Source organism: Ostrinia nubilalis, chromosome 8, assembly GCF_963855985.1.
Source record: "Ostrinia nubilalis chromosome 8, ilOstNubi1.1, whole genome shotgun sequence".
Classification (NCBI taxonomy): Eukaryota; Metazoa; Arthropoda; class Insecta; order Lepidoptera; family Crambidae; genus Ostrinia; species Ostrinia nubilalis.
Genome location: NC_087095.1, coordinates 10,220,505 through 10,248,196, shown reverse-complemented (window position 1 = coordinate 10,248,196; position 27,692 = coordinate 10,220,505). Strand labels below are relative to the sequence as shown.

At 35.4% G+C, this 27,692-nt stretch overlaps 5 protein-coding genes and 2 long non-coding RNA genes across 8 annotated transcripts in view; 4 read left to right on the top strand and 3 right to left on the bottom strand.

Moving 5' to 3' along the window:
• The window catches only part of LOC135073961 (large ribosomal subunit protein eL24), a 138,718-nt gene that overhangs the window by 108,722 nt on the left and 2,304 nt on the right, over nucleotides 1–27,692 (top strand). The gene's annotated exons all lie outside the window — the stretch shown is intronic.
• LOC135074198 (uncharacterized) lies at nucleotides 594–1,329 on the top strand. Its single transcript, XR_010257771.1, has 3 exons — nucleotides 594–748; nucleotides 837–929; nucleotides 1,050–1,329. It is a non-coding gene; the product is annotated as an uncharacterized LOC135074198 (long non-coding RNA).
• On the top strand, nucleotides 5,524–8,537 carry LOC135073946 (juvenile hormone esterase-like). 2 transcript variants are annotated; one of them, XM_063968208.1, is made up of 4 exons: nucleotides 5,524–5,639; nucleotides 5,860–6,010; nucleotides 6,263–7,587; nucleotides 7,672–8,537. In XM_063968208.1, the coding sequence occupies exons 2-4, from the start codon at nucleotides 5,870–5,872 to the stop codon at nucleotides 7,883–7,885; spliced, it is 1,680 nt and encodes a 559-aa protein (XP_063824278.1). In that variant the 5' UTR covers nucleotides 5,524–5,639; nucleotides 5,860–5,869; the 3' UTR covers nucleotides 7,886–8,537. The 2 variants fall into 2 exon arrangements, with proteins under 2 accessions (XP_063824278.1, XP_063824280.1); XM_063968210.1 differs by lacking the exon at nucleotides 5,524–5,639 and adding an exon at nucleotides 5,679–5,774.
• On the bottom strand, nucleotides 11,524–18,872 carry LOC135073909 (importin subunit alpha-7). The gene is made up of 11 exons (XM_063968157.1): nucleotides 18,731–18,872; nucleotides 18,262–18,435; nucleotides 17,966–18,178; nucleotides 17,360–17,583; nucleotides 17,042–17,151; nucleotides 16,813–16,966; nucleotides 14,375–14,579; nucleotides 13,324–13,451; nucleotides 13,073–13,239; nucleotides 12,428–12,654; nucleotides 11,524–11,878 (listed from the first exon to the last, which is right to left on the bottom strand). The coding sequence occupies exons 2-10, from the start codon at nucleotides 18,433–18,435 to the stop codon at nucleotides 12,464–12,466; spliced, it is 1,566 nt and encodes a 521-aa protein (XP_063824227.1). The 5' UTR covers nucleotides 18,731–18,872; the 3' UTR covers nucleotides 11,524–11,878; nucleotides 12,428–12,463.
• LOC135074197 (UPF0389 protein GA21628) lies at nucleotides 20,269–21,174 on the top strand. The gene is made up of 2 exons (XM_063968497.1): nucleotides 20,269–20,641; nucleotides 20,872–21,174. The coding sequence occupies exons 1-2, from the start codon at nucleotides 20,448–20,450 to the stop codon at nucleotides 21,074–21,076; spliced, it is 399 nt and encodes a 132-aa protein (XP_063824567.1). The 5' UTR covers nucleotides 20,269–20,447; the 3' UTR covers nucleotides 21,077–21,174.
• LOC135074196 (protein MIX23) lies at nucleotides 21,331–22,206 on the bottom strand. Its single transcript, XM_063968496.1, has 3 exons — nucleotides 22,085–22,206; nucleotides 21,593–21,865; nucleotides 21,331–21,503 (listed from the first exon to the last, which is right to left on the bottom strand). Exons 1-3 carry the CDS (start codon nucleotides 22,112–22,114, stop codon nucleotides 21,396–21,398), a joined length of 411 nt encoding a protein of 136 aa, XP_063824566.1. The 5' UTR covers nucleotides 22,115–22,206; the 3' UTR covers nucleotides 21,331–21,395.
• Nucleotides 23,037–27,664, bottom strand: LOC135073908 (uncharacterized). Its single transcript, XR_010257722.1, has 6 exons — nucleotides 27,239–27,664; nucleotides 26,986–27,143; nucleotides 26,562–26,618; nucleotides 26,060–26,129; nucleotides 25,407–25,597; nucleotides 23,037–24,768 (listed from the first exon to the last, which is right to left on the bottom strand). It is a non-coding gene; the product is annotated as an uncharacterized LOC135073908 (long non-coding RNA).

Here is a 27,692-nt window from a genome sequence, read left to right as displayed (position 1 = left end):
AACAAAGTTTGGTCGATGGCCGCGCGAAAAAGAAAAGACGCCACCTTCCATACTAAATCTGGCATTGCCATTTAGATGGTGCAACTCGGCCTAAGTAATGTTTAGTTTAACCAATTTATTTGTACTGCAACTGAATTCAATTTAGGGAATGAATATCTTTCACTGATTTCAAAAAGAAAGTTTAGGAACGATCGTTCGATTTAGCGACGTGGCAGTCGCGAGGGGATCCAAATTGAAAGTCACTTGAGAAATGATTTTCCGAGTTTATCGGCTTCCCTGATATCTACCCTGAAGACTTCTCGTGACGTTTCATTCCTGCACAGCTTAAATACAAATACATCCTGCAGAAAATTTGTATGTAGGTAATATGCTGAGAATCTTGGTTAAAATCCTTCCTCACAAGTCCTTACTAGTAGACTGTGGTTGGTGGGATGACCAATGAGCGAAACACGTTACCAACTGAAAAATTATTTGTTAAATACCTTCTACGTGCCAGTGTATTATATGGCGATGGCGAAATACAATTGTTTTTATGACTGTTATAACCTTTATGGGTTATAAAAACATGTCAATTCGCAGTTATTGTTCCTATACTCTCTGCTCTATAATTTTTCTATCGGTGTTTTACTACGTTACGCAAATGATTAGTCATATTATCTCAAAAAATGTTCAAGTGGTCGACGTATTTTAATGTGTTAATAATTATATTGTCATTATTTATTTCAATCTGCAAATCTGATCAAAAAAAGTAAATATGTCTCGTAATAGGTATCTATTGAGTATTTTAATGAAATTTAATTTTAATAGGTAATTTTAAATTGACTATATGTTTTCAGAATTTTAGAGGCACATACAAACGCTCAAACGGTGGCATTAAATTTCTACATATTATTTGATCGCTGTTTTTCAACCGCTATGCCGAATCAAATGTAAGCAAAATGTATTAAAACAAATTTAATGTGTAGATTTTCCCGCGCTGAAAATTTTTTCACTTAGGTATTATTTTCTTAAAACCGAGTTCCTACTTTTTTATGTGGTCTGCTTTGTAGGTTCTTAACGGATAATATTCAGAACTTCATCAACTACCCATCGAAAACTACGGTTGGATTAGCACCAAAGTTTACAAACAACAGAAAGTTTTTCGCAAACATGCTCGGAACAGCGGCTTTTAAAGAAATGTTGGCCAATGACGAAGATGAAGTGAGGAGAGACATGATAAAAAAATTAAAATATTGTGATGAAACTGTTATGGATAAAGATTTTTTAAAAGATTTCTATGACCGCGAAGTCGACCAATCAAAAATATAAAGAAACATAAATCAGTTACAAGCAGTTTATTATATACTGATACCTACCCTATTATATTTTTCTGTTTTCTATCCTGTATTTTTTTATCTTAGCCGTTCTAAAACTTTGAAAGAGAAAGCGAACTTAATGCCCTACGTCATTCTCAAAATTAAAATCTGTTAGGATAACGTGTAGACTGTGGATGCATAAGTAGGTACTTACCTAATAAAGTTTAAAACAACTGACTAGTTACTTAGGCATAAAGTCAGCTAAGAGCACTAAGAGTTAGATTAGAAAAAAGCAAATACCTACCTAATTTCGAGGCCGTTACCGTCTAGGGACGATAGGAAGGCAAACAAATGAAGGGTGAACCACGACGACCTAACACAGACCTTTGCCACCCTTCGAAGCGCTCGTTTGAAAATCCTTTCAAATTAGTAACATGATAAATCTATTTTTTTCTACTCTGCCTTACTTAGTAGTAAGTCACATCATCATTAGTAGTAAGGCTTACTATAGGTAAGTATTATTTGGTTCGGCCGTTTGGTGTAGTGGTTCGGAACGGACTAATAAGTATTCCGAGAGGTCCCGGGTTCGATTCTCGGGCAGAAATTGAAATAATGAATTTTAATTTCATTGATGGGGCTTGGTGTTACTATGTATAATATGTATGTATTTACAAAAAAAGTAGGTATTTGAGTATGTTTATATCCGTTGTATAATACTCACCCAAAGTACAAGCTTTGCTTAGTTTGGGACTAGAAGCGTAGTGTAAAATGTCGTAGGCCACTTCGGGTACCAGCGCTAAGGATAGGCAATCGAGGAAGAAGATTAAAATGGGCTATTGCACACGAAAACTGGAACTATTGTCAATGGTCACTTGTTTTCAACATTTTTTATAAAAATAATACACTCGGCATCAAATAAATCGCACCTCCCGCGACAAGCACTTATCAAACGTATGCATCCCCACTTCCCACTAACGTTGGTACCATTTGAAAGCCTAGTTCTAAACTTCACTTCATTAAAGGAAAGGTTTTTACCCAATAATATTATAGAATGATATTATATAATATCATTGTTTTTACCCCAAAAATGTGTCTTTACAAGGATCCAGAGTCACTTCTTCAAAAAATAGGTAGTTACGCTATAGCCATTTTTATGACTATAAAACTGTTCAGTTGGGATTAATCGCTATCCATCTGTTAAAGAGGACACGTGAGATCTTTATTTGGTTTTATAACCATAAAAATTGGTCTAATTGATCCCAGAGGTGAGCCCAAAGTGAGGTCTATTTTCAAGTCACATTTATGGTAGGTAGTTATAATAATATGTTAATCATTTATTTAGAAATGAAATTTATTTTTCTTTAAGGATATTTATATTGGGCTTTCAAATAACACCAATATTGTTGGGGTACCATGATTGTGTCAGAAGAAAATCTTTGTTCGCGTCGCGGAAGGTGCGGTTTATTTGATGTTGAGTGTAGTTGTTTTGTTTAGGTTTTGATGTTTCAAAAATAAAGCTAAGATTGAAATTTTGTCTGAGTTTTTTCTCTTCTTCTAAGTTTTTTTAAATTTAACTTTATCTAAAAGTTTATTATCAGATTAGATAGGCTATTAACCCTTAACCACTGACGTGTCATTTTGTTACACTAACACTGACGTACGTACGGCATATGTACGTAACTTTGAAGACCTCCTTATGTATCAATAGAGTGTAACTTCGGTGAAATTTGAATTTAAATTATTTACACATGTTTATATTAAACAGAGATAGTAAAAAAAGCATAATAATATTAATAGAATAGTATGATATTGGTGAAATCCTCCAGAGGTAATAAAAGTTAGAGAGGCATTTTTTTAAAATCAACACAAAAATATTTGATAACAGTACGAACCTCTATTTTGGCCATGTTTATGATTAAGAACAGTTTTAATCAGGAAAAAATCACAATAGCAATAATTCACAAAATAAGCCACTTTTTAATGCAGTTCATTTAGGAAGGCTATTTTCTATAGTTTTTCGTTGATTGATGACCTGGTTACCAGTTTGCCGTGCTTCAAACTAGTTAGGAAATATGAAAACATGGTATACAATCTTCAGAAGAAGTCAATCCAAAGCAACGAACTGAAGTTCCTTCACCATCATGATGATTGTTCTCGAAAGACGCAACCGATATAAAAAATTTCATCCACTGGATTTTTTGCTAATTTCTTCCGTCATTTGCAATTTTTTTGGGCGTAAATGAGGTTTTTTACATATAGACGACCAAGAAAATAAATTAGACTGCTAACGATTAATTTTATCTATAGACCACCATACATAAACGATTTAAAAAAAGTTACACTAACACTGACGTTACGTACCACATACGTCGGGTGGTCTAGTTCTCATACTTAGGAACATGCTACCAATTTTTTTTGCCCTTCGCACACGCATCTCTGGCCACTAGGAAACTACCAAAAAGGACACGCAAAAATTCCCGCACAAAATGAAGTTTTGAACGAAAAACCGTTTGACCGACGTACCACGTACGTACGTCAGTGGTTAAGGGTTAAACAAGGTTTATTTGAATGTGTAGGTGTCTTAACAAAAAGTTAATAGAATTTTAAGTTATTTAAGTTTAATTGAAATATCCCTAGACCATGTTGATGTGCTTGTGCGTATCAGTGCGTAGGTACCTAGGTATTCAATTAATGAAAGGTAGGTCGGTTCAGTTTGTAGTGTAGTGATATCGAGATTAATTGATGTCGATGTTTTAAAAAAATATTAGTCAGTCAAAAATAGAGATGTAAAATAACTGAATCTAACCGGTTACGATGGTTAACCCTTAACACCACTCGTGGGGGACCTAGCTCCCCCACCGCCTACTTTTTTGCAAATAAAATAATTATTTAAAATGCGACGCGGTTGCGATCCGGTGTATTCCCAGTAGGGTTCCCAACCCTCCCGGATTGCCCGGGAGACTCCGGAAATAATGGTTAACCTCCCGACCTCCCGGAGAGCAATATTTTCTCCGGTATTTCTAAAAATTAAATGCATCCATTGCTGCTCGTACTTGTGTATAAATTTTATCTTTAAAAGAACCAATCACATGGACCAGCATTACTAAACTCCAGGAATTATTAAATATTGACATAGATAGTGACAAATTGTACGATGAGGTTGGACTTTTGCGTGAGGTGCAACCACATCTTATTGAAGAAAATCGAGTGGATTTACGCTGGGTTGACTTCTTTACGAAATCGAAAGACAGAAATCCTTGTCCTGAATTAAAAAAAATGGTCACGTTTGTTCTTTCCATTCCTGTCTCTAAATGCTTCATTCGAGCGCGTATTCAGCGTGATGGACAACTATGGAGCAAGCCCCCCCCCCCCCCCACAATTCTCCCGGATTGGTCCTTTCAAGAGTTGGCAACCCTAATTCCCAGTGATGCTCGAGAGCTAGCAGGGGACGGACGTGAGCGCTGTTCACGTTTGCGGTTTGTAAGGTACATGCCGTTGCGTGTGTAGTTATGTAGGTATTTTTCCATATTAGATTTTTTATAAAGGACATCATCCATTTTGGTCCAAAATCAAAAGTGCCGGCCAAAAAATAAAAGTGCTGTATTCTGATAGAATACGTCCGCCTTAGCATTTATTACTATGGCACCAAAGCTGTAGCACCACTGTGCATCGTAGTATTTGAGCTCTAAAAATATATGAAACGACTGACTTTTTTTTTTAACGTCTCAAATCCAGACGCGCTTCATCGATTCTGCGATACGATTGGTCAAAACAGCTGATTTACGCTGTTTTGGACCAATCGTATCGCAGAATCGAAGAAGCGCGTCTGGATTGGAGACGTTAAAAATTACCGTAATCGAGGCTCTGGTATTTTGTTATCCCTTTTAAATAATGCTTACCCAAATCTTATATTCAATGAACTAGTCTTTTTTTTTATAAAACCTAATATAAAAACACGAAAACACAACAATATCTTACTTAAGTAAATAATCGTATGAAAAACAAAGACACTTTTAGAAAACTTTTTTATCTCGGCTTACTTACTTTTGTAACTTCAATAGAATTTATATCGATATCATAAATATCGACAAGCCTTCCCTATCCAACATATTTTGACAGTTTTGACATTGACAGAATAAGAATACACAATACTCTCTAAATCTGTGCACTACACATAAAAAAATATGAACTCCGTCGCACACTCCGGTCGTACTATAATATTGTGTACTATTATAATATCGTCGTCGTAGAAGCTAGTGATTTGGTGATGTTAATTATCTATAAACTCGGTAAAGTGATTTCTTATTGACTGATCCAATAAATCTGTGAATTTAACAAAACAAGGTTTCGTATTCTGTTAAACCTAGCAAACAGTAGTGTTCAATTTTCAAAGTTCGAGAACTTTGCATGTTTGTGTAAATATTACGAAACTAAAGAATTGTTTACTTTTAACGTGGTCCTGATAACAGCTATCAGTGTGTAGGTTAACTTTACATAACTATGAATAGTGTTAATTTATACTACAGTAAGTAGATCATAATTCGAGTTTTGTATTTTATTATAGATAATTAAAGATGGATAGTATCAACACCTGTACTATCGAAACTGAGGATGGCCTTGTTTGTGGATATATTGATACGAATAATAAGAATAAATACTACAAGTTCAAGAGTATACCCTATGCCAGACCTCCTGTGGGATTATTACGATTTAGAGTAAGTGTATTTACCTTCTAATAATTTAAATCTTATATGGTAGTGATAAGACACCTATACTTTTGCTGCAGCATTCGACAGTCAGTTCACTTTGTGACAAACCATTTTTTGACTGATTAATTTTAGACTGATATAATTAATTTGGATTTTGCAAACAAAATATTATAATATTAACAGAATATAAAAAGTAATCAATTTGGTAAATTTTTAATATAAGTGCTTACCTACCCATAACATAAATTATGATTTCAGCCACCCTTACCAGTTACACCTTGGACTGGAAAAATGGACTGCACACAAGATTCACCATTTGCATTTACTTATAACAGTATGTTAAAAGAAATTTTGGGTTCAGAAGACTGTCTATACATAGAGCTCTCTACACCAAATATCAAACCTGATAAACTATTACCAGTCATGTTTTGGATTGGAACCTACATCTTCTCAGTTTCCATAGATGAGTACTTAGACCCATCATTACTAAATGACCAAGGAGTTGTGTTTGTAAGATGTGGCTTCAGATTGGGGCCATTTGGGTTCCTTTCTATCAATGACTTTTCTGCACCAGGAAATTGTGGCCTAAAAGATATAGTCATGGCACTAAAGTGGGTACAGAAGAACATAGCTAAATTTGGTGGGGACCCAAATAATGTCACAATATTTGGAAGCAGCTCAGGAGGTTCTGCTGTCCATTTGTTAATGTTGTCTCCTATGGCTAAAGGATTATTTCACAAGGCTATTTCTCAGAGTTCTACTGCCTTTAATAATTGGTCACTTGGTCAAAATCCTACGCAGCAAGCTTTGGAGTTGACCGAAATGTTGGGCATAACAAAATCAAATAATATTGAAGTCATAGAAGAACTAAGATCAGTGCCAGCTGAAGATATTATGCATGCATTTGTAGAAATGGAAAGTAAATTATCTCTATTAGATACAAGAGATATTTTTAATACATCTTTTAAACCATGCATAGAAGATGATTATGAAGGTGTACCAGCATTTCTAACTAAAAGTCCAATGGCAATTATTAAATCAGGAAATTTCAACAAAGTACCTCTTTTGATTGGTAGTAACAATATAGAAGCAAATATATTAGAATATATTAAAAGTAACTTTTATGATGAATTTGAAAAATACAATGAAAATGTTAGTTTACTAGTGCCAAGATCATTATCACTACATGATACCAAAGTATCCAAAAATATTGGCCAAAAGCTTTTAAAATTCTACTTGGCTGATGAGGATAAACTGACTGAAAATAATAAATCACAATATTTGCAGCTGATAAGTGATTATTACTTTCTTTACTATGTAAACAAAACTGTAAGGGCTCATGCTGAATTTGCATCTGAATGTCCTGTATTTTATTACATATTCAACTGTCCATCAGACTGGACAGTTCCAGAAGATCTTCAATTTCTAACTGGCTTATGTCACAGCTCGGAACTACCTTTTATATTTAAAATTAAATCACCTGATGCATCGGAAGCCGCGAAGACAAGTTCCAAGGGAAGCCGAGAATCTATCTTAACTCGACAGAGAGTGGTTAAAATGTGGACGAACTTTGCAAGATGTGGGTAAGTAAATTTTCTTTCCATGTCCCACAATAATGAACATAAATAAATTCCACATACACATTAAACTTCTTTATTATGTTTTAGAAACCCAACACCAGATGAAGATGATCCACTACTAGAGATTAAGTGGGACCCAGTTGAAAACAAGGACAAGTTGAATTATCTCAGCATAGGCACTGAGCTCACTAAAGGCAGAAATCCATTTCGAGAGAGAATGAACTTTTGGGAAGAAATACACACAGAAAATAGTTTATTGAGGATGCTTGTGCATTTTACGAATAAAGGTATATCATGTTAAAGTGCCTGCATTTCTACATGCTTTTAAAATTATTAAAACTCACTAATGTACCTTAGTGAAATAGATCTCTATCAATTAATTAAAATGGCTTAGTAATTTTAAAATTTGCAATGGACAATAACAATATTCATAGTAAAATACTAAAAATAATGTTTTAAGCACGGAGGGCTTTAATAAAAAAAAAGCTAACGCGCGTTGAACACTGGTATAAAAATATGTCATTTCCATATTAAATGTCAATTTAAACAAGTGTTCTACGCGCGTTTATTTTTTTGTAATAAGGCCCAATTGAATAATGCCATCATAAATAAGTTTGTTTCTAAAGGGAAGATTTTTAAAAAACAAAATAATAAAGGTATGAAGTTTGATTTATTGAAATCAGAAATGTTATTGTCTGATGCGAATGTGCAAAAGGTCAACGCACTTGTTTGTGCCTGTAGATCTTTAAAAACACTCATCGAATTTAACATCATGCAAAATCACAATCCTGAAATTCGTTGAGCTGATCATGGCGCACGCAGGTGTGTTTGTGCCATTTTAAGATAAAGATAAGTAATCTTAAAAAGTTTTTAGAGAATACTCTTGTACATAAGAGCAATATTTTTATAGATATGTATCCAAAAATATAAAATATACAAACATTGTTAACATGTATGGTATGTATGTTAATATTGAACTCCAGTCCCCACCCACTTGATTGAATCCAATAAGAGAAAAGCATATTATAATATACTCCGAGTCATGAAAGATTGATTTAAAGAAACCCAAATACCTATCGAGAGTATGCATTTGGGTGTAAGTAATGAAAGATTATTTCAGGTGTTTCTGTAGGTATAGAAACTTATTTTGTTATGCAGTACCTACAGAAGAATTATTAATGGACCCACGAAAATATGAATATAAATTCTATGCGTACGCCACTTTTTAGTTGGTAAAATTATTAAGGCCTCAACTGTATCCTAGCTCACGCCAGTTTTGCCAATGGTATTGATACCATACACATATAAATAGTTGTGATAGTTTTGAAAGGTTTCTGCAAGGCAATATTTATCGTGAAATCAAAAGTCCAGCTTCAAGTTAATTTGTATTGTTGTAATTTGAACGTCAGGTTTCAAATGCAATCAAGCGACATATTATCTGATGAGCTGAAAATAGTTTGCAGGCAGTGATCAATAACATAACAATTTTCACATAACAATATACAAGTTTAATTTCATAAGTAACAAAGAATGACATGAAGGCCAACAAAATATATTTTAACTAGGTACAACATAAATGAACTAGATATGCTGTTATCTACAATAGCAAAATAATAAGGCGTGTTCTTTGTTAATAAATTTATAGATATAATATAAATAATAAAATCACCTATACAAAATGGGTGCAAAATAAAATACTACAGTGGAAACTCTGCCCAGACCATGATATTTTTTTAAATTACGGACCGCAGACGTGTTAGTGATTCATGTCTTAAATGTTTAGTTAAAATTCCGAATATCAGAATCCCTGAAATAAGAAAAAGCTTCACGCGTTACCCGATATTATGAACCAAAACTATACACGTCAGTCATTACCATCTTTATAAAACAGCACTCTTAATTAGTGGTGCTATTTATTAATACTTCCTAATATTATCTACAACTCACTACAGAGTTCAATGCGGTCATCACGAGTGCCAATAACACACCTATCACTAGACTATTAGTGTTAGCTATCGATATTCGATAAAGCATACATTTATACATGTTAAGCATTAACATTAGTTGGTCTTACACTGGGTCTCTCTTATAAGCAAAGGAAGCCCGCGGTCGCGGCATGTCACTATGAATCCCCCAAACCCCAGGCGGAAACCAGACAAAAAGCCACGCCCACTTTTAAATGTTTAGTTAATAATTTAGCTATGTCGTAACAGGCCTTAGTACTGCCAAATAAACGGATAGATAGAGGACGGCTACTGGCCACCTGGTGGTCCACGGTGGCCAAGGAATTAGAGCTTGCCCAATCAAATGTTTCGACTACAGATTTTCCTCGCAGAACGAGGAGAGTCGACCCCAAATAATGGGAAATGGCTAGAACAAAGATGTTAATTTAGCTATGGTTTTAAGATTTCGGGTAAGATAAATAGCCCGAGTCTGGGCATTTTTGTCATATAATAAACTTTTGGCTTGCCACAGCCAGGTTACAAAGCTACCCCCCAACGTTTTATACTAGTTTGATACTTTAAATAATAGCGCGATACAACACGGTTATACTGGCTACTTTTGCCATATAAGTCACTGTCAAAAAGTCCATTATATGTATAATTAATATAATTATCTAGTATGTATACAGGGTGACTTTGAAATCGTTGGCATCCTTTTAAACTAAGACTGCTCATGATACATAGTACATTCCCTGAATATGAGACAAATCTGATGAGATTTTGTCTCAATTTTACTATTTATTTGTATTAGTGTGCTCTTAAAAAGAGTTTAAAACGATTGTACAGTTAACAGCACATCAGCCTACACCTTTTGTTGCAAAATAACACTTACTACATCGAAATAAGATACCACAGTGTTAAGTTTGGTGTGCTGTCGTCTGTACAAGGTTTTAAATTTTAAATTTTATTTGTCTCATATTTAGGGAATGTACTATGTACAGTCGCGGAATGAAAAGGTTCGTCACCTTAGTGTCGGTTTTCGCTTGCACTAGGTACTGTAAGGCCTCAGCCTCGAACTTAGCGGGCAGCGGCGCGGGAGCGGCGGCGGGGCGGGAGCGGCAGGATCTTATGCGTAAAATCAAATAGACCGGTTCTCGAAAACAGCGGCGCGGCAGCGGCGCCGGAGCGGGCAGCGGCGAGGGAGCGGGCAACGAGCGGGCAGCGCACTCCTTCTTTTGCCCACAATAAATCGAGCGTAAGGAATAAATTTGAATCGAAATAAAATTGTCGCCGTTGTTCAGACATTTCGTTCGCGAATAAAAACAAATATCTCGACAACACAACCTCGAACATAACACTCCGCCGCTAAAGCGCCGCGCGAGCTGCCCGCTGGTTTCGAGAACGGGTCTGCGTTGCCCGCCCCGCTCCCGCGCCGCCGCCGCCGCCGCCCCGCTGCCCGCTAAGTTCGAGGCTGAGGCCTTAGAGTCAAACCTGCCAACATAAGCTGCAGTCAAAGCTGCTAACATATAAATAAATATGACGTTTGCTAACGAATAAGGTTTTGCTTGTTTATTTTTCTATCCCATCAGTGCAATGCAATGATGACATTGACCAATTGACAAGAGTTTTTTTTATTTAATAGAAATAATAATGGCAGGTTGAACCAACAAGAAGGTTTTAGTTTATCAATCACAATAATCTTCTTGACAAGATAAATCGTCAAACAACTTTGATCTGTATAATTTTGAACTTTACTGACGAACAGTTAAAGATTATTTTCTCTAACTCGAGATTATTCTGTAACATAGTTTCAAAAGGAAATAAAATATGTGCTCGCGATTCGTTGAAGGAATCAATTTGAAAACTGACGAACCTTTTCATTCCGTGACTGTACCATGAGTAGTCTTAGTTTAAAAGGATGCCAACGATTTAAAAGTCACCCTATATAGTGTATACGTAAAAACAATAAATCTATGTAGTTAATGAAACAAGTAAATTAAGTATTTTGCACTATGTGCAATTTTATGGAAAAGACCTTTGATACCATCATTAGGTGTTTAAAACACATTTACACAATACCTACCTATCAAGATTCGGATAAACGGTAATTTTATCAACACTTTGGTATAATTTGATTTTACTGTAAAAATAACAAGGTCAAAAAATTATCTAATGTTTTATAACGTCCTATGTCCTTAATCGTCATTCAGCTGTATATTACGCGACTGGGATAAGGTCTATAGAGTAAATAGTCTGATAAATAGAGTTTCCTCTGTATACTCTAGTGTAAATATTTTGTTCAGGGAACTGGTAGTGTAATGTTGTCGGGTACATCGGCGAGTTATTGACATCTGAAACAAGAAAAAAAGGCTTATAGGAAAATCACTAAATGTATGATTATCTCCTGACGTCAAATAAAAAATCAAGGGGTATCACTCAAGGTAATTAAGCCTAGGCGCAGACTGAACTTTTTGTCAACCGATAGTTTAGTCGGGCAGTTAATCAGTATGGAAGTGCGCACATTACGCCGATTTGGTATCGGCCGATTCATACAAATTAGAATCGGGCCCAACGATTGGGCAACTAAAGTAGGTGGTCTGCGCCTAAGCTAATAATTATGTCCCCTGACGTAATATAAAAAATCAAAGGGGGTGTCACTCCGCAGTTTAGGTTCTGAGCGGCGTATGGCTCGCACACGAACCGTGTGTCAGTCAGGCGAATGAAATCAAAATCAAAATTATTTATTCAGTTTAGACCACAAGTGGCACTTATGAACGTCAAATATAAAAAAGAAAAGGTAGCACTTATGGGGCATTTTACATGATTGTCTCCTTATCTTTTGCGTGATCATCTTAAAACTCGATATTCAGTGCCGACGGCGTGTATAAAAGCGTACTCACTGCACAATGAGCGAGCGTATAAGCGTGGGGGCGCGGCTAGAACTGGTAGCCGCCCATGGGCACGGCCTGGTCGGCGCCGAAGTGGTACTGGTCGGTGGACGACGACACGGCGGGCGCGAGCCGCGCGTCCTCCTCCTCCGACCCGAAGAAGTTCTCGATGATCTCGAACGACTTCTGGTATATGTCGAGATTCTGGTGCGATTGTAAGAACTCAATTTTGTCCAGACCTGCGGAGGTAAGTTATATTTACGTTAACGACAATAGCTCAACGGTTTACGTCTCGGACTGCCGATTGGCACAAACATATTTTTCAAAGGTTAGCTGGAGAGGTTAGTGGGGATGTTACTATTTATAGATCAAAACATTTTGCTACTGATATACTTAGTGCTTTACTGAGAAAATTCTTGTCAGTGGAAGAGGTGCGGGAGGGAGTGTTGTTACGTCAAAACGCCAATAATTTAAGACATTACGTAACAAACGTCTCATGTTACTCCTCTCGTACTACTCTACTGTCGCAGAAACCTACACAGTAAAGTGCTATACCAGAAGTAACATTTTAAAAAACAAATTGCAACATGGCATGAAACTAGTATGATAGCAAACATTGTAATAAATCAACACAATAATAATATGACAATATCTTACCAAAGCATTCTTCGATGGCCGCCGCATATGGATTGTCCCGCTGGTCCGACTGTTGGCCTGCTTTTAGAATATTGTCTAACCCGTTAAGGGCAACTTGAATAGTTTTGACGTCAGTTAAAGTTAATAAGTCACATAGAGGTGGAATACAACCTTGTTCAACTAGATACCTGAAAATACAACACAAATAAATTAACTACAAATTAAAACAATGAATCGAATATTTTTTTAAATATTTGTTAGCAATAACATACCTAATTTGGACGTGAGTTCCTCCACTGGTAGCGTTAGTAATCGCCCACGCTGCTTCTTTTCTCGTTTTAAATTCGGCTTGTCTTAAAATTTCAATTAAAGTTGGGAATATGTTCGCATCTATTACCGCCTGAAATAAATAAAAAGATTGCTGTTTATGAAATGTTACAATCATGATGTTATTAATGACAGTAATACAGGACTTGACCTATGATCTATAATGATAAGAGATATGCAATCAATTTGCAATAGGAGTACTGGCAGTAAGTTCCACAAGTGATAATATTATAGATAAGATTGCATAATATTTGTTCCTCTCAACATATTTGTCAGAACAAAGAATAATTCTGCCAGAATGCTGATCTCTGGTTTTATATTCTAATCTTACTGACGCTATCGGTCTTTTCAGCACGTCTCTGTGACTTAGAAATAGTTTCGAAAATATGTGCTGTTTCGGACAGTTGCCACAATTTACCAACCTTTAAATGCCATATCTGCATGGCTATGGTACTGTACAGACCCATATCTTTACAACTATGGTACTGTACCGACCTGTATTTGCACAGCTATGGTACTGTACCGACCTGTATTTGCACAGCTATGATACTGTACCGACCTGTATCTGCACAGCTATGATACTGTACCAATCTGTATCTGCACAGCTATGGTACTGTACCGACCTGTATCTGCACAGCTATGGTACTGTACCGACCTGTATCTGCACAGCTATGATACTGTACCGACCTGTATCTGCACAGCTATGATACTGTACCGATCTGTATCTGCACAGCTATGGTACTGTACCGACCTGTATCTACACGGCTTTGATACTGTACCGACCTGTATCTGCACGGCTATGGTATTGCACCGACCTGTATCTACGTGGCTGTAATACTATAATAGTGACTCGAGTTTCTAGCGCTGCTTCTTCTCAGCACAGGCCCATTTATTGTCCCGAAGCAGTGGTAGGGTTAATACTAGGACGTGTAAAAGTGCTATTTAAAAGCCTATTTGCAAAAATAAATGGGTTTTATGAGTTTTTACTGTACCGACCTGTATCTGCACAGCGTTGCCGGCGGTGATGTTGGAGAGGGTCCAGCAAGCCTCCTTGCGAAGCGCCTCGGTGTTGGAGCGCAGTAGCGCGTGCAGATTCGGCAGAGGGTTGCAGTTCAGCACCGCTTGCGTCTGCGCGTCATTGCCTGTCACAATGTTGCCGACGGCTCTTAACGCCGCCGATACTACAGTCGACTTGTTATGCCTGGAAATTATCACGCCAAGTTTTTGGCTATAGACAGTACCGGCTGGATTTTTATAGAAAGAAAAAATAGATGGTAGTTATATTTATCACTATTTAGTTGCTGGATGAGCTCTGCTTTTAGAATGGGATAAATTAATGTGTTTATATTAAGAAGGAAAAATTGACATCTATTCTTAGATACGAGGGCGGCACTGAAAATTTCGGGAATCAAGGAAGTGAAACAACATTACTATTTAAAAATGTATTTATTGCTTTTTAAAGTATTCTCCGCCAAATTTGACACATTTTTCCATACACGAAACCAATCATAAAAATAAAATAAATAAATATCCTTGGACATTTTTACACTGCGCTTCTAGTCCCAAACTAAGCAAAGCTTGTACTATGGGTACTAGACAACGGATATAAACATACTTAAATACTTTTTTTTTTGTAAATACATACATAATATTATACATAGAAAACACCCAGACCCGTCACAGAAATTGAAATTTATCGTTTCAATTTCTGCCCGGCCGGGAATCGAACCCGGGACCTCTCGGCATAGTAGTCCGTTCTGAACCACTACACCAAACGGCCGACAAAAAAAAAATCATTGAAGCAACCATTGCATTCGGAAGTTTGGGTCTCCAAAATGGCCGTTTTGTAGGCTTCCACAGCTTCTTCAGGTGATGAAAATCTCTGACCACGCAATTTATTCTTTATTTTAGGGAAAGTATAGAAATCATTAGGGCTTAGGTCGGGGCTGTACGGCGGATGGACTAATAATTCTATGTTTTCTTGCTCTAAAAACTCTTTTGTTCAGTGCGCGGTGTGAGAACTCGCATTGTCGTGATGGAGGATGATGCGGCGGTTGCAGTTCTCTTTACGGAGTTCAGAAACGACCTGTGGCAAACAAATGCTAGCATACTAATCTGCATTAACCGTTCTTTGTCCCCCAAGAGGAATAGTCGCAACATGGCCGGTTTTGGAGACAAACGTGGCCACCATTTTTTTTGCAACACTCCGTGAACGAACAATTTTTGTTGGCTTTAATTCATTTTCGAACACCCAAACTCGTGACTGGTTTTTTGTTTCGGGTTCGTACGCGTATATCGTATATGATTCGTCTATGATTCGTCACCTGATACGATGTTGTATACAGCATTTGAGGATCCTGCATGTAATCTCCCGAGAGTTCTGACGCACCAAGTAACGCGAGCCGCTTTTTGCTCTTCACAGAGCGAATGCGGTATCCATCGGGAAAACAACTTTTTTACACCTAATTGTTCATTTCAGCCAAATGACGTCCACTGCTGGACAAAGGCCTCCCCCAAGGTTTTCCACAATGAACGGTCCTGCGCTGCCCGCATCCAGGCTCTTCCCGCGACCTTTACCAGATCGTCGGTCCACCTAGTAGGAGGCCTGCCCACGCTACGTCTTCCAGCCCGTGGTCGCCACTCGAGAACTTTCCTGCCCCAACGGCCATCGTCTCTACGAGCTATGTGCCCCGCCCACTGCCACTTGATTTTAGCAATTCTGCGAGCTATGTCGGTTACTTTGGTTCTCCTGCGGATCTCCTCATTTCTGATTCGATCACGCAGGGAAACTCCGAGCATAGCCCGCTCCATCGCCCTTTGGGTGACCTTGAGCCTTCTTATGAGGCCCATAGTAAGCTGTACCTAATTGTTCATGCAAGATTATTTGTATTTGACTCATGCCAATGTCTAAAGTTGCCTGAATTTCGCGGTATATCACATGTCGATCTTCTTCAATCAGCTTACGCACAGCATCAACGTTTTCTTAGGTGACTGCAGTTTTTGGACGACCTTGACGGGGATCATCACTGAGCTTGACACGTCCACGTTGAAATTCAGGAAACCAGCGATAAATTGTGGTTTTGGATGGGGCTTCATTACCAAATGCAGAAATCATCCGGTCAACACACTGTTTTTGTGTTAAACCACTTCAAAAGTCATAATAAATCATCGCTCTTGAATTTTCTCGAGTCAATTCCATTTTCTCAACGACTAAACAAGTTTGACAAGACCTTGTGATACGACCGAGAATCTTTTTTTAAATAAATAAATGGTATACGATTTTTAAAACCCTGGAGTTTGCAATTAAATAGATTTTAATATGACTGGAACAGTGGAAATATTCCATTCCCGATACTTTTAGTGCAGCCCTCGTACAATAGTAAACAATTTCCTCTTCATAACTATAATTTACAGACTCCTTCAATATAACTTACATAAGTAGTTCGACGAGCCTTCGACATACGCCGGCGTCTATCACCGCCTGAATTTTCTCATTCGGCCCATCGGATAGGTAAGAAAGCGCCCAGCAAGCGTCGCTGAGCACATCTGCATCCGTGTGATGTAAAAGCCGCGCTAATACTGGGATACCTAATAAAATACAATAAACAATTTAGGAATTAAAAATGTTAAGTAATAGATTTATGTTTTTTAAAGATATCTTACCTGGTGCAACAGCTTCAAAGTTTGTGGGTGGATTTTTTCCCCTACACAAATTTGACAAAGTCCACACTGCATTTCTAGTCATAGAGAGTCTTGTATATTTGTTCAGGATCCTGCAATGTATTAGTAATTCAGTACTACATAAATTTAAATATTATTCAGAAACAATAAAAAATCAGGACTCAATATCACAAAGATAATATTTGTTGTTTTTATTGTTATTGTAATCATTTGAATACCAAATGCATTGGTTTATCATCCTTTCTAAATCTTTGCATACTTATTGTTAAAATGTCTGCAATCTTTGGGACATTTACTTACTCTATTAGAGGTGGTAGCACTCCTGCAGCCAGGACAGTGTCCCGACAGCGAGGGGAGTCCCCCGCAACGTTGCCCAGCGCCCACACGGCTTGCTCACGGACATCGTCACTGGCTCCGCTTGCTACGAGCCCTACCAACACCTGCACTGCTCCACACTCCACCACAATTTGAGTCTGCTCTGAAGACCCAGATGCAATGTTCGTCAGCGCCCATGCTGCTTCAAACTGCACAATCATAACATATTTAGCTCTCACCCTAACGGGCAGGAAATTTTACTATCATAATAGATAAATCTTGGAATATTGCTTGTTTATAAGAGACTAGCTTTCCGCCCGCGGCTTCGCCCGCGTGGAATTTTGTCTGTCACAGAAAAACTTTATCGCGCGCGTCCCTGTTTCAAAAACCGGGATAAAAACTATCCTATGTTCTTTCCCGGGACTCAAACTATCTCTACGCCAAATTTCATCAAAATCGGTTGCGAGGTTTAAGCGGGAAAGCGTAACAGACAGACAGACAGACAGAGTTACTTTCGCATTTATAATATATTAGTTGGGATGATTACACTATGTATGGTCATATTGACATTAAAATAAATATAAAAATTACCTGCAGTGTTGGATTAGAGCTATTAGTGAGAAATTCCACAAATTTTGGTACAATTCCAGTTCGTATAACTTCATCTATAGGAGGATTGGGCTCTCGACTCAGAAGTTTTCTAAATTTCTGTGTGACCATAACTTGCTCTTGTGGATTGTCCCCATAGAGAGCAGCTACCATTGCTGGAGTGATGTCATCAGTTGTAGATATATTGATATCATCCTGTAAGTAATGTTTATTTTAAATCAAATGGTACTTGTCCTTCCATTGTATCCTATTGAAGTGTAAATGTATACTGTTCATACCTGTAAAGCGATATCAGGAGCGTTGGCTGCAGGAAGGTTTACATTTCTACGTTTGAAAAGTTGTTGTTCACGTTTTTGTTTACGGAGCTGCACTCCTTCCTCTTCTCGACGACGCCGTAGCTCATCTGCACTCAGCCCCACATTCTTATACCGATGTTTGTGACCGCCAGACATCTAAAACATTAACTTTCTTTGTAATCTTTACGATTCTAAGGAAATACGATATTAAACAATGTAATGAGAAATAGAATTTGGCATAAGTAGGTAGTTTTGACGGATACTGCACAATATCCTCAAATCCTTGACGCAATGAATTAGATTAATAACTAACAAACCTATGAAATAACAAAATACACCTCACTGTTGCATTACACACGATAAAAAATTGCGAAAAATAGAGCCATACGAAGAAACCAAACCTTTTTGTCAGTCTTTAGGAAAAGTGTTTTTTATACAACAATAAACTTACTATTTGTGGAAAACGCTTTAAAACTTATAAGAACTCGCACGTTTCAATAATTAAACACCATCTAATAATAAAAAAGTCTTTTTAGAATAAAATTTGTAACCACGATCACGTCATTCAGACAGAGACAGACACACAGACGGAGTTGAGCACAGATTAAAAAATTGCACTGCCAAATGATTAGCAAAGACAATATAAAGTTATTATCCATTAGGTTGCAGAGAGACCATACTTATTACAACTTCAAGTCACGAAATCATAATTAAGAGCCTTTAAGCGCGAAATGAACGATTCGGTTTCTGCCAATTTCATTAATTGACGGCCGATAAAAAGTCTATAGTTCTAAAAATGGGGAAGATGCACGAATGCACGATGAAATTATAAGCTACAAAAAATTTATTCTCTAATAAACTCGATTACAAGACTAAATAGAATCAAGCTACAAGGACTTTGTGCCTGAGCCGTGAATAAAAAAAGTAAAATGATATGTCATCGTGACAGTTGACATTGACTGTAATATGTCAAAACCACAGATCAGGGTGTGGAAACTTCCATACAACGGTCATCGAAGTGAAACTTGCTTCCAAACAGCGACATCGGGGAATAAATTCAAATACTTTTTAACTACCCTAAAACGCTCTAGATGTCGCTGCTACTGTTTCCTTCATATTTTCATTTTTTTCTTAATTAAAATATATTTGAGAATATTGTTAATTACAATGTGAAAACTTTTTTTAAATGAAATTAATTTGTTTTAATTTAAAACTGAACATTGACATTTTTGTTATAATTTACATAATAGAGTAGCAGAAATTACTATTTAACATATGGCAACTTTGTTTTTCCTCCAAAATGGCCGGTGTTGTTTTTGTTATGTTAAATGCATTCTTGTTTTCATAACCATCATTTAAGTTTTCTGTGGCCCTATTAAAGTATTGAAGAGTCGTCGAGTCAAATTCAAGTTCATTCCTTCGTACCTGCTGCTGTTCTGGTTCATCGGAGTTTTGTTCGTTCCTTCGTGAATCGCGAAGAAACTTTCTGTTATGTTCACAAGTGATCTGAGTTTTCTCAATGTGCAAATGCTTTTTTAGTGTTGTTGAAAACTTTGGGAAAAGACGCTTTTGGTGTATAATATTATGTGTGTTCATAAATAAAGTAAAATTATTAAATTCAAAAGTTTTTGTTTACTTATTTGCATTTCCATGTGCAATGTAGAATTTTTCCAAATCCATTGTTTTGAAAATAATACAATACGTACACCATAAAGATAAATATTTTCAAAATAATGGATTTGAAAAAATTCTACATTGTACATCATAAAAACAATAATTCTTTGAAGGTTATGAGGGCCTATGTGTGCGTGAACTGTGTGTATGTGTGCGTGGACTTTATGTATGTATGTGTGCGTGTACTATGTATGTATGTGAGCGTTACGTACGTATGTTAAGTACAGGGAATTTAACACCAGGCTGTCAATTAGTAGGCTCAAAAAATATTTGACAGAGAGGGTTCTCTATTTCCTATGTATTACTTTTCTCTATGCCACAGATGTCAAAACGACCAAACGACCCTCTCGGAATCGGAAAATTCAGCACAATTCGGAAAAATATACAAAACAAACACATATTAGTGTTTAATAGTTTGTGTGTATTCTCTTCGTAGATGCCAACATCTACACACTGTAATTACCTATAATAATCATTGAGTTATTATTGTAAAGATGAATAAATTCGCTCTCTTGCGATCATCCGTATTTTCCGCAGTTTGGAAAAGAAATATTATGTGTCAATCACCACTTCAAACGAATGTAAGAGGCCCCATGTCGACTGGATACAGACCAACAGAGTTGCAGAAGTTCGTATTAGTATGGACAAAAAAATTCAAGTCCAAGGATGAAATCCCGAAGTTTGTTTCGTATGTATCCCATTGATGTAAGCATAGGTAATTAATTACGTAGATACCTGCGATTTAAATTCCCACCATCAAAACTATCTCCCTTCATAACACTTTAATTGTGATAATACAAATATTTAACTTTGAAACTGTTCTTGCAAAACATTAAAAAATATTACATAACAATTTCTCATTCACATGACCTATACTAAACTGAGATTCCAGTACATACTACATTCTTTCTTTTACAGCGGTGATCTTATAGATAGAGCTCGTAGTGAAGCAAGGATTAAACTTTCTAATATCCTCATGCTGATGACGGTACTGGCATGTGTTGGAGCTATTATCTCTGGAAAAAGTGCAGCTAAGAGAGGAGAATCAGTCCATCAAATGAATTTGGACTTTCACAAAAAATATCAGGAAGAGTACAAGAAGGCCGAAGAAACCAAAAAATAAAGGAAATATTTATTATATAAATGATACCTGATTAAGCTTGTACAGTCATATACACATTGAACCTTGTATTTTAAATCAACATTAGATTGTAAAAATGATGATGACTTTCATTCAATGATAGTAATGCTCACTCCTTTGTCTATTTTTTGTTTGCTGCCATTACACACATGATTATTTAATTAGTTTTTTTTTATTTTGTGGGATAATTAAATATTATTAATCAAAAAGGAATGAAGTTGATAAAACACAATCTGTACCTTCAACTATTTATAATATTTACACTAAAAAATCCAAAAACAATGTTCATCATAACCAGTCTTCACAATTCTTTTGGCTTAAAATATGTTCGGCATTTTTCTGCAAATAGCTTGGTGGTTTTTTCTCGTATAACTTCTTCAACACTAAGCTCAGTTTGTAAGAGGCGTAACTGAAAAAAAAAACATGTTGACTAAGTTAAATTTTTTGTGCATATACCTAGATAGGTACATAAATATTGTTTTTAGAGTAACTGCTTACCTTCTTTTGTTCAGCTTTAAAGTTTTTAATTGTCTCAAAATCATCAGGTTTCTCGTCTTTTACTGATTTCAGTTTCTTTAATGTTTCAGCAGTAGCAACAATGCAATTTTTAATAACACTTTCTCTGTCAGAATGCCCTTTCTGTATCTGAGAGTACAATTCTTCGCAAGCCGATGAAGCGTCTACTTTGCTTCTAAATGATTCAGTTGGTATGGAGGTGTTTAGTGCATAAACTATTTTATCATCAAGAACTCTCATTTTCTTCAGGTTGTCCTATTGCGGAACACAGAATTCATTAACAAATAATTTCGCAGGTATAGTTACAAACAATAATTATATTGGTAAGTACTTATTTCATATTAATAAAAAAAATTCAAGTTAGGTACACCAAATAGGTTTGACGGTAGCTTTGAACTGATTCAATACAACTATTTTCTACTAAACTGTAATTGTAACTTTAACAACTAATACAAGTACATTACAAGTACATACCTGAAATTCTAAAAAATCTGAGCAAATCATTGGGGCAGCCGGAATTAGATTACAAATAAAAAAGAAGTTAGGTTAGAACGGTATTTCGTTCATTGGGTGTTGTTTGACAGTTTTGACACTAATGACAACATAGGGAGGGGCTTTTTTTCCAGACAGGTTGGCCTTTTTGCCAATATGTTTTCATACCTGATTAACAGCCCGACTAAATTATCGGCTGAAAAAAAAGTCTGCGGGTTTTTTTAATGACGTGTAGTGTTTGAAAATTACTGTGATTCAATGCCAATCCTATTTGCCAACTTTCAAGTGTTTTTTTTCTGTTGAGCTCAATCAATTTGGCTACAACTAGAGAGTCCATTGCTGAGGCTGTAGTGTGTCGTAATGTTATTAAAAAAGATTTGACGCTTGTCTTTGATTTGTGTCATAAGCACAGATGAGACAGGGACAGATAGGAAACGGCCCTATGATTGGTCCGTTCATAGTAAAAGTTCCGGCATCTATGGACTTCCATTGGGTAGCGCTAAAAAAAAAAAAAGATCGTAACTTTTTAATAACGACTGCCTTAGCGACGTTGCAGTACCGCTTTAATATATTTTATAACAAGTAACGTTACCGCACCAATAACGGTACGGGTACATTATTATTTCAAATTATTTATAGAAATAAAAAAACATAAAATAAGTTTTACTTAAAAATTTATTTCATAAAAATACAACATAAAAACAAATGCATACAACTATCGACAAAATTACAAAGGTGGTCCTATCTTATGAGCACTTGAGTCTGAACATGAAGTACCTCTTAGAATTATCTACACGTTCGAAGATAATATACCAACCGGATGATTTTTTATTCCGAAGGAAAATTACAAAATAATAATGGAATAAAAAATCATCCGCTTAGCTCGATAATTATAAGTAAGCACCATAAACTTAGGAAACTATGAAATACTATTAGTAAGTAAAACTATACAGTTAGTAAGTAAAACTATACAGTCATTAATTCACAGAATCATCAACTGTAGGTTTTTAAGAAAAATAAAAGAAAACCTACCGCGCCAATAGAAAATAAAGTCTAGTTGGGCTTTATTTTCATCAATAACATTGAGACTGAACTATTTATGAACATAATATTTAGTAACTAGCTGCTGCCCGCGGCTTCACACGCGTGAAATTTAGTTTGTCAAAGATCGTCATAAATTATACAGGGTGGAACTTTGTAATGCCACCTGTAGGGAAAGTACTCTTAATACTGTAGATAGAAAATTTTACTCAAAGGAAACATTCCTTTATTTTTGTAAAGAAAGGGAACTGCATTCAAAGATATTCTGGGTTATAAAGTATAATACTGCAGTTTCATCAAAATCCGTTCAGTAGTTTTTGCGTGAAAAAGTAACAAACCTGTTAACATTCAGATTCCAGACGTCCATACAAACTTTCGCATTTATAATATTACATAGTACGAAGTAGGATTTGAGTAAATCTATCTTTAATTGCCAAGTAAGTAAATGTTAAAGACTCTTAGTTATTTTATCTCTGTTTGAGTCAATTTCAGTCATAAAACCCATTATACAAAAAAAATTAAGCCCGGGATGAACCTTAGAGAATTAAACCTCTTCTATGAAAGGGATGAACACTGGTTTAAAATTACATTTCCATACTAAATGTCAATTTTACCTAGAGTTTAACTTATTGAAATAAATAGGTACCCACCATTGAAGCCAACAGAACAGAATAATATAAATTAATATTAACTTTTTGCAATAATTGTTTACAAAATTTCAAGCGAGCGAACATTTCTATTGTCGCTGACTATAAATCCTACTAATATTATAAAGGTGAAAGTTTGTGTAGATGTTTGTTACTCTTTCACGCAAAAACTACTGAACGGATTTGGTTGAACCTTTACAGTATTATTATTTGTAATCTAGATTAACATATAGGGTATAATTTATGCCAATCTGTGGCACTAAATTTCACGCGGGTGAAGCCACGGGCAAAAGCTAGTTATAAATAAATGGTACCTAATTCTGTTTACAATAAAAATGATGATTACCTGTAATTGCGTAACACTAGACAGCCATTAACAAAATGAATCATTTTTACCGTATTTGCATGTTTATAAGAAACTAGCTGACCCGGCGAACTTCGTACCGCCTGTAAAAATCCGGTTATAGCCTATCTTCATTAGGGAAAATAAAGGATTCTAATTGTGAAATAATTTTTCAAATTGGTCCAGTACTTAGTTTCGGAGCCTCTTCAATACAAACAAACAAACAATCATATATGTCATCTTATAACTAAAATTTGTGTAGAAAAAAATATACTACGATTTTCTTTAACTTGCGTAAAACTATACAGCCATCAACAAAAGACATTATCTACTATAAGGTAATGAAAAAAAATTACCTACTTAACAGTACAATTTTCCATAATAAATTATGGTATTAACAAGTAATTATCAGTTTCCAAAAAAGTGAATAATCTACTGCAAGTTTCTAAGAAAAAAAAGACGACAGTAAAATGTACCCTAATAGATTTATAAATTATTTTTTTATACAACAACTACGATTTTCTTTGACTCAAGTAAAACTATCAGCCATTAACAAAGAAATTCACAATAAGTACATTCTTGAGGCAAAAATAACAAAAAACTTTAGTTAAAAAAACTATACACTGGGCCGGAATCTGAAACAATTTGAATTACATTATTATGATTCTTATTACAAATAATAACAGACTGAATAAGCGGTTCATAATAATAGAAAAAGAACTCAAATTGGCGACTTGTACCCGCACGTGATGTTTGTCGACGCTTATTCCTTTCATATTAAACCAGATTCAATTTGGTGTAACATTTACAATATTATTAAGGATAATACTACTACATACTGGGTGACTCTTTAAGGTGTTGCCATTTTTTATGAGCGACTCAGAATTATTAGTAAGTTAATCGATTTACGTGAAGAGCAGATTTTTTTTATTTATTTCATAATTTAATATTATCAAAAACAGCATGCGTGGACTTATCCATGAAATCACAGTCATTATGGCGCACGAAAATAAACCTTTAATGCCTTTACAACTTAAGGTATATGCACATGCGCATTATCAACAGATTATAGAGCAGTAGCGTAGTCAATACTGCGTTACCGCAACATATTTATGAACAGCTTATGATTACATTTGTCTGAATTTGTTTTAGATTTGTATGATCGTTAAAACGCTTACAATATTTTTTTAAATTGGCACTGCACTTATATTTATGAACTCGACTGTACATAATTTACATTTAAATGATATTATTGAGCGTTTGTCAAACCTACCAAATTTGGGGCTGTATCATTGCGGCAGTTTTTTCACTCAATACCTTCATTTTCTTGATCGTTGACTAGGCAAAATAAATATGTGGCGTAATAGCTCATACGCTTTCGGGCTCCGTTTTAAAAAAACCAAAGAGTCCACCTTTTGTTTGTGTGTACCGCCTCTGCTTGATGGGTTTATTTGCAAGCTGAACCTGAAATAATTAATAACAATAGTATAATACATGTATTAAACATATTATAAACGCTTACTTAAAATTAATTATCTACTTTGAAAAAAGCATCAAAATATGTAACTGAAATACTTAATATTAATAATTTTAGAAGAATACTAGCGGCCGCCCGCGACTTCGTACGCGTGGATCTCGTTTTACCCTCTTCATGTATCTTACGCGGTTTAAATTTTTTCATACAAATGTTTTTTCCCGCTAATTCCCGTTCACGTGGGAATTTCAGGAATTCCTTTCTTAGTGCATCTCTACGGTACCTAAGCTACGTCCCTTCCAAATTTCAAGTGCCTAGGTTTAGCCGTTTACGCTGTGCGTTGATCTATCTTACGCGGTTTAGATTCTTTCATACAAATGTTTTTTCCCGCTTACTCCCGTAACTCCCGTTCCCGTAGGAATTTAAATAAATTAAATACATTATTATGATACCTTAGGACGCAGCAATAATATTATCCATAATGACAGATGTGGCTCTGATGTAGATGGCAGGATATAGTTTCTGAAATATTTAATAAAACATAATTAAAATTTATTACACAATTAAAAAATTAGCATAAAATAACCCTATAAAATTAATTAGGTATGATGGTATAACCTGTGTTATAACTATGTAAAATTAATTTAAAAAGATAGTTTTATAAGATAGAATACTGCAACCTCTACTAAATATAAATATATTGGCAAAATCCTGTAAAACTTAATGTACAATTAATTATCACACAAAACAATATAATTTAAATAACTCAAGAAAGAGTTTTCTTTGCAGAATTAATATAGGTATTGCTTACAAAACATTACAAAAGAAAAATTACTATCACGAAAAATCAGTTTAAATTACGTATTGAAATTATAAATTATGTTCAATGAATATTGTAGGTGACTCATCAATTTAAAAGTACTTAGGTATTATTTACAACTGAGTTGAACATACCTTCACTCACAGCATTATCTGGCAACAACATTGAATTGAAGTTATCTCTATTAGCAGCTAGAAAGAAAAAAAATTATAAATAATCATCTATTGCAACATCCTGTATTGAAATCTTAAATGTTAAAATTAATGTTTCAATTTTTAGTGGTAAGTTACCGTGTCAATAATATAATTTATGTAAGGTGCCTAATCCAAACAAATAGAATAAGGATAATTTGTTTTATTGAAATGTAGTAAAATATCTCTTTCTATTTTAGTTTTATTGACTAAGTAGATTGATCTTAAAATAAAAGTAATACCTACTTATTAAGAACATTGTTTACTTTTTAAGTCAAATCAAAAAATTAAACTTTCTTTATTCGTATAGACTAATTAAATTAGTACTTGCAAAACACTTTATGGTTGAATCTAGGTATATACTTACTTTAACTTACTGGATGACCTGATCAGCAACAGCTTGGATGGTCGCCGAGATGTTATTATTTTCTTCATGGATAAATAAAAAATAGGACATCCATTCATCATTGTCATAACCAATAGATTGTTTTAGATTTATTTATCCTCAAAATGTGATTGGCAGACCTGAAACAAAAATCAGTCAGTTCAGTCCTAGGGAAATTGCAGCAAATTTTATAGCAATTGGGAAGGTTGTTTAATAACCTAAAAATATGACTTGCCTTTCTTTGACGAAGTTGCTCCTTTGTCATAGTTCCTGATAAAGGATTTGCAGGCAGGAGGTACTGTATCCTTAGAGCCTGCAATGCTTCATCACGTGCTAGAGAAAAAACCCTGGACTTGGTGGACGAGCAACCAGTCACGATGCATTTGGTGATAATAAGAAACCATCTTGTTTATACGGTAAACAATGTAAATACGGTAAAATGACCATTATTTGTTTGCTTTTATTTCCGAATATTTCGGAATCAAGATTTTTTTCTCGGAATTTCGAAAAGAATTGAGTGAATGAATGATTGATTGAATGAGCGAGCAAAATCAGCGAATGAATGAGTGGATACTGTCCTGTCAATGTCATTAAAATGACAGTTGACGTAAAGGATGCTCTTTTTTTTTTTAATTGGCCCAATCCTACAGGCTATGTTTGCTGAGATTATGTGGATGCTCCTAGAAATG

Coding starts and splice junctions, on each gene's coding strand:
- LOC135073946 (XM_063968208.1), top strand. CDS start 5,870: ATGGATAGTATCAACACCTGTACTATCGAAACTGAGGATGGCCTTGTT. Junction 6,011..6,262: donor TGGGATTATTACGATTTAGA/GTAAGTGTATTT, acceptor TTATGATTTCAG/CCACCCTTACCAGTTACACC. Junction 7,588..7,671: donor ACGAACTTTGCAAGATGTGG/GTAAGTAAATTT, acceptor ATTATGTTTTAG/AAACCCAACACCAGATGAAG.
- LOC135073909 (XM_063968157.1), bottom strand. CDS start 18,435: ATGTCTGGCGGTCACAAACATCGGTATAAGAATGTGGGGCTGAGTGCA. Junction 18,179..18,261: donor CTCCTGATATCGCTTTACAG/GTATGAACAGTA, acceptor CATTACTTACAG/GATGATATCAATATATCTAC. Junction 17,152..17,359: donor GTGCTACCACCTCTAATAGA/GTAAGTAAATGT, acceptor AATACATTGCAG/GATCCTGAACAAATATACAA.
- LOC135074197 (XM_063968497.1), top strand. CDS start 20,448: ATGAATAAATTCGCTCTCTTGCGATCATCCGTATTTTCCGCAGTTTGG. Junction 20,642..20,871: donor GAAATCCCGAAGTTTGTTTC/GTATGTATCCCA, acceptor TTTCTTTTACAG/CGGTGATCTTATAGATAGAG.
- LOC135074196 (XM_063968496.1), bottom strand. CDS start 22,114: ATGATTTGCTCAGATTTTTTAGAATTTCAG. Junction 21,866..22,084: donor CAGATTTTTTAGAATTTCAG/GTATGTACTTGT, acceptor GTTCCGCAATAG/GACAACCTGAAGAAAATGAG. Junction 21,504..21,592: donor TTAAAGCTGAACAAAAGAAG/GTAAGCAGTTAC, acceptor TTTTTTTTTCAG/TTACGCCTCTTACAAACTGA.